General features: G+C 33.8%; 2 protein-coding genes across 2 annotated transcripts in view; one reads left to right on the forward strand and one right to left on the reverse strand.

Moving 5' to 3' along the window:
* The window catches only part of CENPP (centromere protein P), a 384,243-nt gene that overhangs the window by 112,029 nt on the left and 251,866 nt on the right, over nucleotides 1-20,348 (forward strand). The gene's annotated exons all lie outside the window — the stretch shown is intronic.
* OGN (osteoglycin) lies at nucleotides 2,049-18,923 on the reverse strand. Its single transcript, XM_090275751.1, has 6 exons — nucleotides 18,692-18,923; nucleotides 16,536-16,629; nucleotides 8,031-8,189; nucleotides 6,129-6,331; nucleotides 3,725-3,820; nucleotides 2,049-2,822 (listed from the first exon to the last, which is right to left on the reverse strand). The coding sequence occupies exons 1-6, from the start codon at nucleotides 18,863-18,865 to the stop codon at nucleotides 2,652-2,654; spliced, it is 897 nt and encodes a 298-aa protein (XP_090131877.1). The 5' UTR covers nucleotides 18,866-18,923; the 3' UTR covers nucleotides 2,049-2,651.

The following is a 20,348-nucleotide window of genomic DNA, read 5'->3' on the forward strand; positions in this document are numbered from 1 at the left end:
GACTGTGCTTTCCATATTGAGTAGTCTTGTCATTTCTGTTGAAAATTATTTGACCATATGTGCAAAGGTTTGTTTTTGGGCTCTATTATATTCCATTGGTCTCTATGTCTGTCCTTATACCAATACAACACTTTCGATTAGTGTAGCTTTGTAGTTACATTTCAAAAGGAGGACATGTGAGTCCTCCAGTGTTGTTCTTTTCCAATTTCTTTTGGCTATTTGGAGTTTTTTTGAGGTCCTGTGTGAATTTTAGGATGGATGTTTTCTTCAAAAAATGTCATTGGGATTTCAAAAGGGATGCATTGAATCTGCCAATTGCTTTGGTTACTATTGACATATTAACTATTCACTCTTCAGTCCATGGACACAAAATGTCTTTCCATTTATGTATGACTCCTTTAGGTTCTTTCAGGAATGTTTATAAGAGTAAAATAATATTTCTAAGCCTCTGTTTCTTTAACTGTCAGTTTCAAGAATGAAGCAATTATTTATTTAAGATAATGAGATCAACATATTTTTACTGTCTTATTTGTGACTTAAAAGAGTATATATAAGGTTGTCAGGTACCCATGTTCATGTCTTCTTTTTATCTAGAAGTCACAAAATTATTTTTAAATGATTAATTCCATAACTCAGAGTTTTTACCAGTGCTCTTTCCTAATTATTTTATCTGAACCACTGGCTTTTAAGTCCTCTAAAATTTTATAGTTATATTTTTTCTCTTTAAGTTTAATTATATTAAGAACATAATAATGCATTATTTTTCTCACATCTGGAAATGTGAGGGAATTCTCCTCTGACCATTTTTCCCAGTTTTGAGTCCACCACTCAGATCTCCTATCAAGTTTATTTTTCCAGATAAGGTTACAATATATTTCTGTTATTTATTCAAGATTATGATAGTTTAAAGATGCCATTTTTGCAAACACAACAGAGCTCTTATATTTAAATAGATTTTATTTTGCAATGTTTGTTGTATATTCAATTCAAATGTACTCACTTGTGCAAGGCACTCTGGAAGTATAAAGGGAATATTTATGTGTTTAGTGTACTCAGTGAGTCTTCAGTGATAGAGAAATAAGGCATGCACACAAAATAATGAGAAAGCATTATAATAATCATGATTATCAATTACTGAAATAAAATAAATGAATGAGTTAGTAAGTGTTACAGGGTAATTATTGTGGCCTTAGAAGATCACAGATTGTTTAATGAAAAAGTTACATTTGGGGGTCAACCTTGACAAATAGGAGAAAAATTTAAAAATGGGCCATTCTAGGTAGGGAAAACAAGGAAGCAGATGCTTCAAAATAGGAATAAGTATTTGTTTTGGGAATAATGCATATACAGAGACCAAGTTGATTCTAATGTGTAATTTATGTTGGAACAATGTCAGTAATTTTTATATTCACAGTTCAAACGCATATTTCTGAAGGACTGGTAATTTTGTGTGTAATCTCAGAATAACAGGGCAGCTAAGAATTTTGGGTGAGGTTTGGACAAGTGAAAACAGTTATTTGAGGAACTTAACCTGGCAGCATTTTGTTGTTGTAAATCTTCAGTATGTGATTGAAGTATGGGTTAAATGCATTGGTTAAATGTGGGTCTTTAGAAGGTGTTGCCCAGAAGTTTTCTTGTGAATATATGGTCTGTTTGTATGAAGATGGACGTGTATGGGTGGGTGGGAGCATTGTGTGTAATAACACCACTGAATTCATGCTGTTTTTGTTTCTTACATTCAGACAGATTTATTGATAATGCTTCTCATTGCTGTAGTGTAAAAAGAAAATATTTTTCAGTATTTATCTTATTTGCAGGCCTTTACAATAGAGAACGTTATCACTGTTTTCTGAGAAATGGGATGGACTTTCAGGTTTTTTTTTTTTAATATATGTATAAGCATACTAATTTTGGTCTGCTTGACTTCTTAAAATGTTTTATACTAGATTTATAATGTTAATACTTAGATAGAAGAGGATTTCATAATATTTTACTAAAGCCTTTAACTGACTGCGAAGCAGAGTAACATTGAACATTACTATATTAGCTCTTTATCAGAGTAAAATATGCTTTATTTGGAAAGTTTTGCCTAGGTATAAGACTATACCCTATTTCTCAGGCTAAATAAGAAGATAATAGCCTTAACAGAAAGAAAGGAGTTTCTGTTTCATTATGAATAGTGTATGAGTCGTAAGAGAAAAATGGGAAACCACTGGAAATATTTAGCTTTTCAGAGTTTTTGAAATGTCAACCGTAAATGCTTTAGGGGTCCTGTAAACGTCAGAAAAGACAGATAGTTGAAAGTTTCTTGGACTTACACTGTCACTTCATTAGTAATAGAAGTAATGTTTCTTAAATTGGGATATTTACATAAAAACATACCTTTAAACATAGCACTCTACTATAAACTACAAGGATTTTGTTAGGCTGTTTAAATATTTTCACATGAATTCGTTTTGAATTAAGAGATTTAGTCTTACTTTTTACTTGTTACATGTAAGGTTTTGAACATCCTTGTTTAAAACGTAAAATTTCTTCATAGTGGGATACAAAGTTACTATTAAACAGATATTTATGCTCCTTTAGATATTTTTGAGACAGATTATAATACGTGTGTACTTTAGTTTATGTGTTGCATTGATTGATAGTGGTTAAAAGTATGTTCCTACAGGTAATCTTTTTAAGCAGATAAAACTGTTCGGATGCTTTCCCAGGATGATGGGATTTCCTTCCAAGCGTATTTCTTCAATGCGGTTCCGAATATAACGGGTGTCATTAGCCTTGCAGAATGTATCATCTGTAATTGAAGTTATGTTGTTAAACTGGAAAATAAAAGAGAAAAAGTGTTCAGGTGTCTGAAGTCAATCTTTTTGTATGCTGTGTAACGCGATCTAAAAGTATTTTATCTAAAAAGTGATTTTTAAACTATTGTACAATACATACTGTATATCCTTGTGGTAATAAAATCCTCTCTGTGCAATCTGAGCCTTTATTATTATTTTTTTATTTTTTATTTTTTAGAGAGAGGGAAAGGGTGGGAGAAGGAAAGGGAGAGAAACACTGATTGGCTGCCTTCTGTACCGTGCCACAACTGAGGGCCAAACCCACAGCCCAGGCATGTGCCCTGACTGGGAATCCAGCCAACTGAGCTACACTAGCTGGGGCAGAGCCTTTTTATTTTTAAGTCTACAGCTTGACTGATGGAAGAACAGACTACTTGCTATTCTAGTGTCAACTCGAAAGGCTACTGTGGCCTTAAATATTCTTTAAAGAAGTAAAAAGAACAAACAGGAATTTTTATAATGCTAAAAGATCAATTTTAGTTTATTTTTATTCCCTCTTCACTTTCCTTTACCTCAAGTTGATGTTGGACAATAAAGTTACTTGGAAAGTCTTCAAAAGCAAAGATTTACTGCTATTTGGACAAAGAAACATAAGCCAGGAGTTTTAGTGTCCCCTAACTTCAAATCCATGGGCCAGGTTAACTAGGAGATACTAATGGCACAGAAGGAGACAAACACTACTTTAAGAGCAGACCTCAGACCTAGTGGAGCTGGTCCTTTCAATGTGTTCTGGACAGAACGGGGTTTGTGGGCAGGAGAGTGCATTGGGCTCAATATTAATACTTTTTGATAGGCAGAGTTTACCTGTGAATGTGAGTTTTCTAAGATTGACCCTTAATAATTTAAAGTAAAGTCAGATATTGTGAAAGGAGTGGTCTTACCTGAAGATGAATTATACGCAGACTTTCTGGTAAATTAGGAGGCACAGATTCCAGTTCATTATGGTCCAGATAGAGAAAGGACAGGTTACTCAGTTTCTGTAAGAAAAAGGCAATTTTACTTCAGCAGGGTAGTGCATTTTTTCACAGGATTCAAATACTACACACACATATATGTACACATGTATATACTTATAAACACTGATATAGACTCATCCGTACTATTTATCATTATACATATATGTATACATGTATATACATATAAATACTGGTATAGATTCATCCGTATTATTTATCATTGCTGTGATAGTATTTTGGCTTTGTGGATATTTTTTTGGTTTCACAAATGGTATATTTTGGTCCTTTGCAAAGGGCAGTAGAGCCCTGCTGCATCCCCATGTTTCTGTCCACTCATGTGATCTCTGAATACCCAGCTACGCCCAGCCTCAGCCTTCATGCTAGCATCTGGAACCCTTTGAGTTTATCTTAGGAGTGGCTAATAAGAGCAGTCCCTCTGCAGGATTGAATTTGGATCCTGGTACTGCCATAACTTGTCTTGACCTCCAGAACCTCCCATTTCAGTTCCAATTTGTGGCAAAATGAATATTCCTGAGAGATGTATGTGCTTTTTAAGTAAGATGTTTCTCAAAGCAATTTATTAAATACTTTTTAGGTAAAAGTTTCCCACCTAAGGGTTAGATGTTGCATTATTCTTCATGTTTAGTAGCCCCTTATTGTATATCATTTTATAATATGATTTTAATGTGTACTTTCCCCTGACATTAACCTTTTCCCTTATTTTTGATTATCACCCTGTAGCAGAATTTGATGATCTTTTTTTTTTTTTTTTTTTAGAATTAACTTGCTGGTATTTTAATCCTTTCTTAAACACTCTTAACATTCACCATTTGGGCGCCAAACTTGTATCTTCCCTAGTGGACCTCTTTACCTGGGTTAGAGTCACCTGACTTTACCATTGGCTTTTGCAGCCTAAGCAAAACTGCAGAGTAGCTGAATTTATCATTTCCTTGCCAACTTGTCTTGAATTCCTTCTGTAATGCATCTGTAAAATCCAAAATATTCCAACATTCCTTTTGTGAAATGTTGATCAGTTCCTGCAGGTTTTTTTTTTTTAACAAATTAATTAATTTGTTGGTTTATTTATTTATTTTTAGAGGGGAAAGGAGAAAGAGAGGGAGAGAAACATCACTGTGTGGTTGCCTTTCACTGGCACCCCCAACTGGGGACCTGACGTGCAACCTAGTCATGTGCCCTGACTGGGAATCAAACCAGTGACACTTGGCTCGCAGGCCGACGCTCAATCCACTGAGCCACAGCATCCAGGCTCCTGTAGGTTTTTAATATGCCAGTTACTCAAAGGCTTACCTGCTTGAATTATATATCTTCAAATTGCAGGGGTTTTTGTTTATTTTTAAAATGAGTTTAGTTTTTAAAAGTCCCGTAAATCCCTTAAATATCACATAACTTTGATGTGTCTTTAGAATGTCCCTTAAATTTGAAAGAGGGTTCCTTAAATGTACACAGAAAAGAAAATGGGATATTTTTACATTTTCTGACATACTGTATATTTATGGACAGATTGTATGTACATTGTGTGATCATACACTTCATAATAATGAATATTTGATAGTTTTTGGTTCTTATCATCACAAGCTACAGATCTTCCTTTTGAATGAGGTTGTCTTATTTCCAACAGTAGCATGATACTTTTATCTGGGGTTCCTTCCAGGACTGGAGGGAGTATATTAGAACTATGGAAATCCTGAGCTGAGGTGATTACTTCTCCATAGATTGTGCATTTAGAGACAACTTGGCTACCTAAGTCACAGTAGATCACCTTCCCTTTTTCCTGCACATATGTTTTCTTGAATTACTAAATTAAAAAGCATATTTAATTTTTACTACATAGATAATTTTGTTTTAGGTGCCATCATGGAATTCAAAAGAAAGTCTAACCATAGAATTTTATGGTAGTATTGAAAGTAAAATTCAGTGTTTACTTCTTGAACTTATTTTTTCTGGCATTGGTAAATTACTAATATTGTAAAGAAAAAGACAGGAAACCTCCCATTTTGAGGTTTTGTGCAGTCTTGTTGCCATGAAGGTGTGAACCACATCTGTATAAATAAGTATTTGCTGTGTAAACAATGAAAAGAGATGGAACACAAAGTAGTCCATGAAACAAGATAAAGGTTATATAATTTTGTGAGGTACAGGCATAAACTAGACAAAAGGAGCCTAACAGTATGGCTGCTACTATGTGAATAATTAATTCATTTATTAAATTAAAATAGTCTTAAAACATAAAACCAAATTCTAGACCAGATTTTCTCTTTTATTGTATTATATTCGGCTATATAAAACTGATACTGATAAAAATACTTACTTTGAATGTATTTGCTTTGATTCCTCTACTCTTGATTTTGTTGTATTTTGCGTTAAATAAAGTAAGCTTGGGGGGAAGAACTGGAAGTTTCAATAGTTGATTTTCAGCTAGTGTAAGTTCTTCTAACAGAGAAAGTTTTGAAAAAGTACCATCTTCTATATCTTCAATCAAATTTCCCGTAAAATCAAGTCTTCTTAAATTAGCTTGAAAGGAAATTATACAAAAACAAGAAATTAAAATCTCATTTGTGTACATATGATTGAATAGAATCATGTGAATTATTTCTGAATTTTTTGCTGGCGTGTTGCATTGTCATGGTGACTATGTTATGGTAATCTTTCTATGCCTTATTGCTTAACAACTGACAAAAATGTTTTCTAATTTGTTAAAGTGATGCAGACTAAGAGAGAAATTCAGTGTGTATATATATGTGTATATCACGTTTTTATGTCTGGGATGAATAGGAAATAGAGTTGCTTCTCATTATTTGAGATAATCGTGTATAAAATTACTGTAAACATTGAATTAGTTAATATGGAACCATTGCTTCTAAGGGAGATACAGGGCTAGGTTCCTTCAAGCCTCTGGTCATACATTTTCATTAGCTAATCCGTACATAATTTTATGTGTGATTTTTCTTAAAGACATCTTATTTAGTATGTATTATTGATACATTAACATTGAACTCAACAGCCATCAGCAATGTAATTCATACTTGAATGAAGATTACCTAACACATGTATTTTCTTCATAAGGCACATCACAGCCTTGCATTTAGGAACACTCGACAGCACTTCAGCACTATACTTGGGGACCATTTTAAACAGCAAAAAAGCACAACAATGTGAAAAATGTGCATTAAGCAGATCAAACTGGACTATTGTTTACAGTTTAAAAGCAGAAAGAAAAGGTCAGAGCATCTCCTTGTTTGACCTTGACTGAGTAACTCAATTTTTTGCCACTGTGTATGTTTGCAAATGACTGTGAAAGTGCCGCAAATATTGATTTGGGATTTAAAAATTAATTTTAGCAAGTAGGTAGGTTTGAAAATATGGAATCTGCAAATCATGAGGAACAATTTACTTGAGCCAGTAGGGAGCTTCCAGAGGCAGCATGAATCCATTACAGTTAATCTTGTAAATGTGTAGTGAGGTCACTGTACATTTCTTGCTGTAATTTTCTTCAGAAGCATTTGGCCATACAGGAATCTAGAATATGAGGGATCCAGGACTGGGACTAGGCACTGTAAAAGTGGGGGACTTGCTGTGCAGCACCCTAGTGGCAAAGTGTTACAAAGTTTGATAGCACTGCAGAAATCTAAGATTTTATATGTTCCAATTATATTAGAATCATCTGAGGAGTTTGCTTGTGTTTAATGCTGATGCCTGGGCCTCTCTCCAAAACTGAGTGAGAACCTCTAGGGACTTACGGTCTCCCTGGTATCAGTATTTTAAAAATGCTTCCCCAGATATTTTTAATCATGCAGCCAGATTTAAGAACCGTGAGTTAAAGTAAGGAAAAACAATCTCTATGCTTTTATACTGAAGGTAGAAAATGAAACATTGTAATTGGAGAAGCATCCTGATTATATTGAGGCTGCTGACTGGGTGAGGCAAATGGATCTTGAAGTATTGGGGTTGAGAAGACATAGTTAGCCTATATGGTAAATGGGCTGTCAATATAGACACCAAAGTTACCAGTAAAGAAAGATGACAAGGAGATCTGAATGGAAAAGAGATTGACTAACAAGTCAACGGGTTTTTGTGCAGTGCGGTAGATACTTAAATAGGACAATAGCGACTACCCTGGGTGTGATATGCCACAAGTATCTAGAATCTTGTGTTTATATGAGTTAAATACTAACATGAGTTAATAGTAATATCTTATTTAAAACTAACTTACGGATTTCTGCAAAATCTTTGGCGGTCAGCTTTTTAATTTTGTTGAATCGTGCATAAAGATAGGCCGATTCCTTTGGCAAGGGTGGTACAACATCAATGTCAACTTCTTCACAGTATACAGAGCCACTTAAACAAACACACAACAGGCACGTGGGCATTTCTGATTAGGGAAAAAAATCATAAAAGTATAAAGTTTAAAAATTTTTGGCCTCTACTAGTAAAATTATTGCTGTTATGAATTTAATTACTGCTTTGAAAATATTTTACAGAATTATAGGTGATAGGAAAGATACCGTAGTTAAGTTAGCTAGAGACCTGTACTATTTTCGATTTTGTAATTCAGTCTCTTTTATTCTCTGTTTTACTGTTGATGCCTTAATTGTTTACTTGATCAACATTTATATTTCCTCATTTGATACCAAAAGAATATGAAAAGCAGGACTTCAGGTAAACACGAGCTTGACTTATCACTTGGTGTGGCACAAACACATTTCATATTGGTGACAGCTAAGGAGTTTAGAAACTACTGGTTATATAAACAAACTATTAACTTGAAAATTAGCCATCATAGGTACTGCTGGGATTCCATTTCACTTTCCCATCATTCACTGCATTACTTATCATGCTTCTTTAGTCTCTTTTACCTTTGAACAGTTTATTACTCTTTATTTTTCATACCTTTTACTTTTGTGAAAAATTTTAATGTTTCTATTTTTAAAATTTATTTTTAGAGCATATGTTTTGCAGAATGTCTTTTAATTAGGGTTTGTAGGGGGTCTCCATTTTTGGCAAGAATACCATGGGAATTATTTAAAGTCCTCAGTGCAATGAATTAAGTAGCATGTGGTATATATTTGTCCTATTCCTGACAATGCTGTTTTTGGTCACTTGATTCATTTGGTGTGCACCATATTTCTCACTCTGTAAAGTAAATATTTTCTACTTTGTAATTATTAAGTATATTTCAGAGAAGTACTTCAATATTTTATACATCTGAATTATCATTAAACATCCACCCACTAGTTTAATCATCCATTGATTCTCATGTGAATTGTTTATCACTAGAATAGTTGCCAAATAATGATTTTCTAATTCCATCATTCTTTCTATACTTGTTAGTTGGCATTCTGGTGTAAGGTGAGACATTCCCTATGTATGTATGTATGTATGTATGTATGTCATTATGAACTTATCCTATGGGTCGTAATATATTACCATCACATTTATTTTTATAATCAAATTGTCACAGATTAGCCAGTAAGAGCTCTTTTAAGCTCTTTTTATAATCCTGTAACAGTTTTTTTTTAATGTGTGTGGTTATATGACATACAATAAATTGCATTTATTTAAGTTATTTATGTTTTTGACATAAGTATATAGCCATGAAACCATTACCACAATCAAAATAATTAACACATTCATCAACCCAAAACTTTCTCACGCCATTTGATAATCTCTCCCTTCAAATCTTGTATCTAAAGAATCATGTTTAATATACTCTTGTCTGGCTTCTTTCACTCTGCATAGTTACTGTGAGAGTCATCTGTTGTTACTGGTATCAGTATTGCATTCTTTTTTTTTTTTTTTGTTAGTAATATGCCACTGTGTCATTATACACAATTTATAATGATTTCTTCTGGACATTTCAGTTGTTTCCAGTTTTGAGCTATTTCAAAGAAAGTGACAAAAAACAATTATGTACAAGTTGTGTGGACTTATTGCATACGTTTTCTGGGTTAAGTACCTAAGAGTAGAATGGCTGGGTTGGTAGGTGTATGTTTACCTTTTGAAGAAAATCCCAAACTGTTTTCCAAAGTGGTTGTGCCATTTTATGTTCCCATCAGCACTGCATGAGAGTTTGTTCCAGTTGCATCCTCACCAACATTTTGGTGTGGTTGGACTTTTAAATTTTAGTCATTCAAGTAAGGTGTGTTCTATAATCTTGTGTTTTAATTAGCATTTTCCTTATGACTAATGCTGAGCATCTATTTTTTGTGTGTGTGTGTGTGTGTGTGTTTTTTTTGTTGTTGCCCTAACTGAGCATCTGTTTATGTACTATTTGCCATCCATTGACGAAGTGTCAGTTCATCTCTTTTCCTATTTTTAAATGATTTATTTTTGTATTATTATTGAATTATTACAGTATATATTATAGATGTAAGTCATTTATCACATGTTTTGTAAATTTTTTCCTCTTGTTTGGGGCTTGTCTTATTTTATTATCAATGGTTTTTGAAGAGCAAACATTTTTAATTTTAATGAAGAACAGTTGATTCCTTTATAGTTCATTTATGTGTTGTATTTATGAAATCTTTGCCAACCATTATATTTTTATCCTGTGTTTTCTTTTAAAGGTTATATAGTTTAGACTCTTTATATTTAGGTGTAGGGTTTATTTTGAGTTAATTTTTATATATGGTGTAAGGAAGGGTTAAAGTTTTTTTCTTTTTTTATAACCATCTGGTTCTTTCAGCACCATTTAAAAAAAAAATAAGATTGTCTTTTCTCCATTGAATTGTATTGGCACCATTGTACATAATCAGCTTACCATATTGTACAAGTCTATTTCTAGACTCTTTTCTGTTCCCTTGTTCTGTTTGTTTATTCTTATGCTAATACCACACTATCTTAATTCCTATAGCTTGGCTGGTTTGGCTCAGTGGATTGAGCGTCGGCCTGCGAGCTAAGTGTCGCTGGTTCGATCTTCCAGTCAGGGTACATCAGAGAAGGAAAATTCTGACTCCAAAAAACCTCCGCTGCCTTGCGGCATACCTCTTCAGGGGAAAGGCTAAGGGAGTAAACCCCGACAGAAAATCCGGAGCCGGAGTCCCTAAGGCGGTTTGACGTTGTAGTCAACACCGGCAACTCCTGCGGCGCACCTGAAGCCAAGCTGTATTGACTCCGTCTTTCCCTTGGACCCTTCAGCTGCGAAGAGAGGGGGGGTCTGCTGCATGGGCAACAGCAGACCCTCCATATCACCCTGCCCAGGCTCTGTAGCTTCAGCTTCACTGGAGAGGACACCCCAGCGTCATCGCAAGATGTCGATTCAACACGGGAGGAGACAGATACCGTGTCACTCCTGAGTCGGACTGCACAACCATTCTCGGTGGTGCAGATAGACTCTTAAGAAGCTACACCATCGTCTCTCGAGACGGACGGCTGCCGACGATAATAAGTGTTGTTAATAGGTTGTGTAAATCCTCCAACTTTATTTTTCAGTGTTGCAATGATTGTTTCTAGGTTCTTTGCATTTCCACATAAATTTTAGAATACCTGCTAATTTTTTAAAAAGAAAGGCTGTTAGGATTTTAATTGTAATTGCATTGAATGTACAAATTAATTTGAGAAAAATTGATATCTTAATGATATTGAGTTTTCTGATCATTGATCTTATGTCTATCCGTATGTTAAGTCTTTTTTAATGTCTCAGCATTGCTGTCTAGATTATAGTGTACAGGTCTTTTACATCTTTTGTAAATTTATACCTATGTATTTTTTATATTTTGATTAATTCTTAAAAAGTTAAAAGTTGCCATTATTCTTTGAGAACTTGCTGTTTTCTGGCTTGGTAAGAGGTCCCAGACAAATCTTGCATTTTCCCTGCCCCAAGCTTGAAATCAGCTATTTCTTCAAGAAAAACTGGTTACTTTTAATGGAGAATGGCATTTAGAAACCAAGATTAGGGTGTGGATATTCTCCTTGCTACCAGAATCTCACTACTTTTAGCCTTTTCCAGCCAAGACAGCTAGGAAATGTATTCATGTATATTTGTCTCTCTTCCCATATGTAATAATACACACACATACACATGTGTATATGTATATACTATATATGCATGTATACACACATGTACACCCCATGTACTCATATATACACATAAACACACCATATGCATATATAGACAATATATACATTCTCACACAGAGAGACAAACAAATTTATATCTGTTTCTGTATCTGTATGAAAGCCATGAGTTGATGGTGATATCTTCCATTCCAGTTAACTCCATTGTGTTCATTCTAGCCTTTCCCTTTTTCTTATTTGTAACACCCTACTCTGACAGAAACCTAGCTCTTATTCTCCACAGTGTGTTTACATTATTCAGTCCTAGGACAGGCATTATGTAGTTTCCTTATTGCTATAAATTCACTCAATGGAATATTAGTATTTGTTTATTTTCATTTATTTTTAAGCCTGAAGGTATACCGTCAAAATACTGAATTTAAGGGTTACTTGAATTATATTTCCCCCAATTAGTGTGTTATGTTATTCATTTGAAATGTAATTGTTTCTATTTTTTAATTTGTATTGCAATTTGTTTTTATCTTATCCTTGCTGATTTTATTTAAAATTTATTTATTTTTTTTCCATGTGAGACATAACCTTGTTCTAAAATTAAATCTACACCAAAAGTGTACACTGAGAGAAGTGTTACTACCCTCCCCACATAACCGCTTCATTTCCCATCCCCCACTACTTTCCACTGCTGGTCCCATTTTTGACCTGCAGGTTACTAGTCTCAGTTTTTTAATATCCTTCTTGAGTTTTTTCTTTTTCTTTTTAAAAGGATTTTATTTATTTATGCTTCTAGAGAGAGGGAACAGAGGGAGAGAGACATAAATGTGCCAGAGAAACCTCAATCAGTTGGCTCTCGCATACCCACAACTGGGACCTGGCCCACAACCCAGGCATGTGCCCTGACTGGGAATCAAACTAGTGATCTTTCAGTTCACAGGTTGGCACTCGATTCATTGAGCATACCAGTCAGGGCAACAAGTGAGCTGATGCCTGTATATGTTCTTTTATCCCCTTCTTTGTGAGGCAAAAGGCAGCATGCTGTAGATACACTTTTTCTTTGTTTTTTTTCATATAACATATTCTGGAAATCATTTCATGTTAGTTCATAGAGATCTTCCTTGTTTATTTTTACAATCGCATAGTATTTTCTTGTGTGAATATACCATATTTTATTCAAGCAACATTCAGTGTATGGGCAATTAGATTGTTTCCAGTATTTTGTAATTGCAAGCAATGCTTCAATGATTTTGCATATGAATTTACTTTCAGAGATTTATCTTTATGGTACATTCCTAGAAGTCGATTGCTATATCACAGAGTAAATGCATATTTGGTTTTATTAGGTATTGCCAAATTCCTGTCCAAAAGTGTAGTACCAGATTACATTGCCACCAACAATGTATGAGATTGTCTTATACCCCATAGCCTTGCCAATGGAATTTAGTAATATATTGTCACACTTTTAATTTTTCTGAACCATATAGGTTAAAAATGGTATTTCAATGTAATTTTAAGTTGCGTTTTTCTTTGTGTGAGAGTGAACATTTGTCATATGTTTAAGGGTCATTTTTTAATCAGTGATTTATGTGTACATCTCTTTTGCCTGTTTTTTTTCTGGATTTTCAGTCAATTTCTTTTTCCTGAATTTTTTACTTTCTATATAAATTAGAGGTATTAACTCTTTTTCTTTTTTAGTCCTCACCTGAGGACATGCTTATTGATTTTAAAGAGAGGGGAAGGTAAGTAGAGAGAAAGAGGGAGAGAAACATCAGTGTGAGAGAGAAACATCTATTGTTTGCCTCTCATACTCATCCTAACAGGGGGCTGTACCAGTAACATAACCAGCCCTGACCAGGAATTAAACCTGCAACCTATCAGTCTATGGGACGATGCTCCAACCAACTGAGCCACACTGGCCAGGGTGCGGTATTAACTCTTTATCAGTGACATAAATTGCAAATATTTATCACTTTTCAGTTGTCTTTGATTTCATTTTTGATGCTTTTTGCCAAGCAAAAGTTTTATTTCAAGGAGTCGAAGTCATTGATCTTTTCTATTATTGTCTCTAGATTTGAAGGCAACTCACACCCAAGTTATTTCTAGTTTTTTATGTTTAAACCCGAATTTATTTGGAGTTTATTTTTTGGTGTAATGTATAGATCTAATCATAGCTCTTTTCAGTTGACTACTCAGTTATCTAAGCACCAGTGATTTTAAATGCTGACTTTATCATATACTAAATTTCTACATGTATTTCTGTTTCTGGGCACTCTATTCTATTTATGCACTAGCATCATGCTTTTTAAAAGTAGAGTATTTTCAGACTGTATGTGGTACATCTGGTTTCTACAGATACCTATCATTTTTCAGTTTTTCCTGGCTGTTCATGCAGATTGGTTTTTCCATATGAATTTAAGAATCAGTCTTACCAGATCTTTAAATAAGTTTATTATTACAAATTTAGAGAGAACTGACATCTTTATGATATTGAGTCTTATTATCCAAATACAAGGGATGTCATTCCATTCGTTCAAATCTATTTTTACTTTGTTACCTTTCAGGTTTCTTAAGATATATTATCTGTTTTGGTTCATTTTAATTTTAATGTAGCAAAATAGAAATTAGTGTGTGATTTTTTTTTTCATGTTGTCATGTGAAATAATGTTCTGTAATAGAACAAGAATAAATCAAATAGGAACTATTAAGTAGGACTTTGTAGTTTGTTATAAGTATTCTATTGTTTAATTGAAATGTACATTATAATTATTTTTGTACAGTCATACATGTTTTGGTCAATGATGAATTACATATATGATGGTAGTTTATAAGATTATAATGTTGCTGGAAAATTTCTGTCACCTAATGAAACTGTAACCTTCATAATCATAACAATACATTACTTACATATTTGTGATGATGTTAGTGTAAACAAGTTTACTGAGCTACCAGTATAAAAGTGTAACTAACACATACAATTATGTCCATACTTGATAATGATCATAGATTAGTATGTCACTGATTTATGTGTTTACTTCACTATATTTTTATTTTAGAGTGTACATACTCTTTCTATTTATTTACAAAAAGTTCACTGTAAAACAGCATGCGGTGTTACACTGGCAGCAGCCTTATACATCTTGTGTTTACTGGGTCTCTTGATTGAATTATTTTCTTTTGTGCTTGATTTCATGTTGTATTGTTTTATACCGTAACATACTGTACAGGCTTGTAGCTAGGAGCAATAGGCTACTATAGGTGTGTAGTAGGCTATGCCATCTAGATTTGTGTGAGTACACTCTATGATATTTGCACAGCAAAATCACCTAATGATGCATTTCTCAGAATGTATTTCCATCATTAAACAGCACATGACTATATACAGATGCTTCTCAACTTAACAATGGAGTTATATCCTGATAAACCAAAACTTGAAAATATTGTAAATTGGAAATGCATTTATCATGCCTAACATATCAAACATCTTAGCTTAGCCTAGCCAGTTTCTACTGAATGAATTTTGCTTTTGCACCATTTCAAAATAGAAAAATATAAGTCAAACCATCATAAGCTGGGGGCGATCTCTCCCTCTTCTGTGAATTTCTTGAAGGCAAGAATTACATTTTATTTACATTATCCTCAGGCTATAATAGTACATATGCTTCTTGACCTATGATGGGATTACCTCCAATAAAGCCATCATAAATTGAAAATATGCTTAGTTGCCCTGGTCCTGTCGCTCAGTTGGTTGTGGTGTCATCCTGTACACCAAAAGGTTGAGGTTTTGATTCTCTTTCGGGCCCATGCCTAGGTTACATTTCGACCCTCTGTCAGGGCATGTATGAGAGGCATCCGATCTATGTTTCTCTCTCTTAGTGTAGCCTAGCCTACCTTAAACATGCTCAGAACACTTACATCAGCTTGCAATTGGGCAAAATTATTTAACACAAAGCGTGGACAAAGATGGACTTCTAAAGAAAACAATATAAAGAAAAGAAACAGAGAACTTCTTTTACTTATTAAATTTTTGGCCCTTGGAATCCTTTTATTCCAGCCTGCCCAAAGTGTAAGTGTTTAATATCTCATGTAATTTATTATGCATATCACTTTGGAGCCATCAAAAAGTTGAAAACTGAAGTTGAAACTTCCTAAGACTGAATTTGAAAATAATCTCTGTTTAATAATTGTTTCTTGAATTGATTTTATATAGACAGAAAAACATACTTTGTAGGGGCTAAACTTGGATTAATCTTTGGTTGTTCTTGAATGTTCCTATTCCATGTTTCTCACTCATAACATAGGATGGGAAATGATGTGCCCTTCTGATATAACTCTTTGACTTTATCATTGGAGGTGGAATTCTGCTAGGTGGGCTTACTATACCGAGAGGCAGTTTTTGATTGCTCTAAAGAGTAAGGCTCCATTATAAGCTGTTTTTTAAAGCTCCTTTCAAAGACATAGTCGATGTTGCTCAGGGGTTGAGCGCCAGGGTGCAAACTGAAGGGTCACTGGCTCGATTCCCAGTCAGAGCACATACCTGGATTGCAGGCCGGGTCCCCCGTTGGGGGTTTGTGAGAGCAAACTGATAGATATTTCTCTTGAACATCATGGTTTCTCTCCCCATCTCTCTCCCTCCCTTTCCCTCTCTCTAAAAAATAAAATAAAGTAACTAAGACCTTGATAAAATTAGATAATAGGTATTTATACTTACCATCATTTTCTTTCTTGGAGGGAAATGATGTTAAACTCTCATCTTTTTGTAACTGAAGACTTTTGTCATCAGATATTACCATAGATTCTTTTTCCTATTAGAAAAATAAAAATGTATTGTCAGGTGTGATAAAATCTAATTTTGACTGTAAAAACTGAGGGATCATGGACAACACAACATTTGTCTTCTCATAATCACAGTTAGTGGCATATCTTTTATGTTTTATTAGGGTTTTATATATTTATTAAATTATAATTTGTTTAGCTTGTTTTTCCTTTATACTGTGGGCTCCTTGAGTGGAAGAACCAGGCCGTTTAAAAATTTTTATATCTCCAAAAGCCAAACTCAGTGCTTCCTAAATGTTGAACATATTGAAATTCCAAATGGGAACTAGGAGAGAATTCTCTTACTTGGAATTTAAGTTTTTCTGAGATGGACAACTAAAATGAAGGTAGTGTATTGATGTTATTTTTATGTAAAGTAGCTCTTTTAATTATTCTTTATGGCTTGTATTCAAACTGAGTTCCTGATATCGTATTCTGCCATGTGGAACAGAACTAAAGCACCAGTCATGTCATGTGTAAAGCACTGAGTAAGCTCTTTTTGTCTCTTCTGGAAGTGACCCTTAATTATCTATGTGGCTCCATTAAACCCTGGCCTTTGGAGTTCTTTTATTTCAGCCTGCCCACTACACTCAGACCACTGGTTCAGTCTATTAGTTCTAGGGGAACTGGGTCTTTATCATTTACTCTCCCTTGCGTATTCTGGGAGAGAACATTTTTTGCCATTAGGTTAAAGTGTATTATGTGGGGCCCTTTGCAATGCTATCTTTGGAAGCATTTTCCATCTTTAGTTTGTCTTGACTCTTTCATGCTCTCATGTGTGCTCTGGTTGATCACTCCTTTCCACTTGTAAACACAAGTGCCATTGAATTCTGCTCCACTTTATTTATATTAAGATGGACTTCTAAAGAAAACAACATAAAGAAAAGAAACAGAGAACTTCTTTCACATATTACATTTTTGGGAATAGGGAATTTTGAAAGTATCCTTCTAATTGATTGATAGCTTCAAATCACCCATGTGAGCCAATATCTTATTATTATGGTGGGCCCTTTTTTTGAAGCTATGACTAGTGATACCTATCTTTTTTTGTCTTAGTGTTGGGCAAGAGTAATACTAGCATATTAACCAACTTAATATTTGCTCATCTGTGTGAGAGAGAAAGAATGTGAGAAAGAAAAAGAAAGGGAGAAAGGAAAGAGATAAAGGAGGGAGGGAAAGAAGGAAGAAAGGAAGGAAGGAAGGGAGGAAAGGAAGAAAAGAAACAACTATAACTGGTCACTCTTAAAATCTTTGCCATCTTATAGTGGAGAAGAACTTTTAAAAATTAGACATTGTTAGCTATTTGGCTGCATTTCTCGTTTTTCTGTGTGTTTGTATGTGTGCGGCACTATAGGCAGGGAAAAGATACTTATGTGCTGTATTAACTTTTTCCTTACCCAGTGGTGTGCCAAGAAAACCACAATTACTTAGCTCATACAAGTGGAGTATGAAAGATGTGATAGAGTATTAACTTAATGAAAGTTACATTTACTGGTACAAATTGATAGTTTAAATTGTTGATGCTGATTTAAAAAGAAAGCCCCATGTTAAGTAGTTTTTCATGTTTTGGTACTGTAAATAGTTGACATATAAAAATTATTGTGAAATACTATATATTCCAAAATAATGGTACTCTTCTATTTATTTTCTTGAACCACTTCTTTGTAAAATAATAAACCTTAAGCTTGTAGTCCATCTTTATTTCTCCTAATACACTTCTCCTATTTTATTTTGAGATAGTAAGAGTATTCAAATGTAGAGCATTGTGTAACACTAATACTTAGGGACCACCTTAAAGTTTAGTTTTCCTTAAATTTTATATTGGTTGCTATAGATACTGTTTGGTTACCATAGGTATTATTTAATAATCTGTGAGGCATGCGTACTTTAAATATATAATCTTAGGGATACTTATTTTGAATTACTTTGAATCACTTAAAGTGCTTTTTCATTCCTCTTACCTTGCGAAACACATTCAGAAAAAAACACAAGCATGCATTTAAATGGGCTAGACTATTTTAAGAAGTTAAGTTTAGAGTAGAAATAAGGTACCTTAATATTTTTTCCATCCAGGTATCGATCCTCATAATCTTGGGTAAATAAGATTTCTTTAAAATTATCGGTTCCATGATCAGAGATTATGTGTGAGTCCTGCTGAGTTGGTGGTGCTGGTTTTATCAGAGGCACAAACAGCAACAGGAGAAGTGTAGACTGCAGAATCTTCATTTTAACAAAAATTAAGGTGACTGGAAGTTAATAAACTAGTAGTGGCCTGCTGACTGTAGAACAGTACTCCTTTTTTCCCTGAAAGTAAAAATGCAGACCATCTAAGCATGTTTAAAAGCTTAGAGGACTTTTTGGCAGAGTGTGCGAAGTGGGGGCCAGAGAACAAGTATTTAACCCTTAGTGATCTTTAATTAGATGCTAAAAGTTTTTATGTATCAGTGATATTCTAAAAAACAGTTTCAGAAAATGGTTTTGTCTTTTCTATCAAGAAAGTCCAAGCAATGTTGATAATTTCAGTTTCTTAATAATTAGGTGCTGTGAACAGAGATACTTTTATGGACTTGAAATCTTAAGATACCTGTAGTATAAATAGTTAAAATGAAGACTCAGGATCCTGTCTCCTATGAGTGTAAAATATCGTATTACAACTTTGCTATTTTATAAGAGCTTGATTTGTATTGGTATGAACAAAACAAGTTCCAAGAAAAAGTTTTAAAATTTAAACTTTAAATTTAACATTATGAAAAGTAGTCATTAATACTTACTTTTAGGTAGCACAAAGTATAGGAAAAGCCATACTTTTAATTTTCTTGTTTTTATTTTTATAGGTGTCACTTTTTAATTAATAGAATTGCTTTTTAAATTTAAACTATGAAAAATAAAAAATAGTATTGCAGACTAGAAAAATATAGAACTTTAATCAAGGATTAGGGGAATGTAATCGGACAGATTTAAGCTTACTGGTGGATTTTATCTTGTGCTGCACATTTAAGACTTTTTCTTAAGTAATTTGAAACAATCACTGAGAGTTGCTAGTGCTGCACTGTAGATGCCAGTTCATCAAAAATCAATTCTTAAAAATTTAAGAATCATAAGATTTGTGACATTTGCAGCACCGTTTTCTTGCCTGTAATGGATATTAAAGTTATGCAATGATATATACTAATGTATTTGTTAAAAATAATTGTTTAAGGTAACTAAAAATTTTTAAAAAATTAGAGATAACCTTTATATTTATTAAGACTGTTAGATGAGTCACATCTTAACAAATGATATTTAAAATAATTTGTGGGGGTGAAGGGGAAAGCCTACCATTGTAGCTATTTTGAAGTTTTTTGTGGTTTTCCTCAATAGATATGCATGTCTCTGCTTAAGCCCCAAGTGGGAGGGTGAATGAGGAAAGCTGTGGATAGATTTCAAACTGCTGAGTAGAATTTCAGGGCCCAACAGCTTTAAAAGCAGTTTCCATGTGGTAGAGATCTTTGCCAACAACATTCTTTCTCTAGGGTGAAACGTAGTGTTTGTACAAGGAACTGTGCTTAAAATATTTGTAACTTGTTTTCAGTCTGCTTCTACTAATTATCATAAGTTTGTGTTATTTTTACCTTATAAAATCACACTAATGTTTTCGTGAATATTAGTTTATAAAGATGACATAGTTCTAAAATCATGCTTTTCATTTAAATGTTTTCACAGGAGATAA

Source organism: Furipterus horrens, unplaced genomic scaffold (genome assembly GCF_987537825.1).
Source record: "Furipterus horrens unplaced genomic scaffold, mFurHor1.1.pri manual_scaffold_4, whole genome shotgun sequence".
NCBI lineage: Eukaryota > Metazoa > Chordata > Mammalia > Chiroptera > Furipteridae > Furipterus > Furipterus horrens.

Excerpts from the sequence above, each read along its gene's own strand:
- OGN (XM_090275751.1), bottom strand. The coding sequence starts at position 18,865 with ATGAAGATTCTGCAGTCTACACTTCTCCTGTTGCTGTTTGTGCCTCTG. Across the intron at positions 6,332-8,030 it reads CAAAGATTTTGCAGAAATCC|CTAATTTAAGAAGACTTGAT; the intron begins GTAAGTTAGTTT and ends TTTCCTTTCAAG. Across the intron at positions 2,823-3,724 it reads TGCGTATAATTCATCTTCAG|TTTAACAACATAACTTCAAT; the intron begins GTAAGACCACTC and ends TTTATTTTCCAG.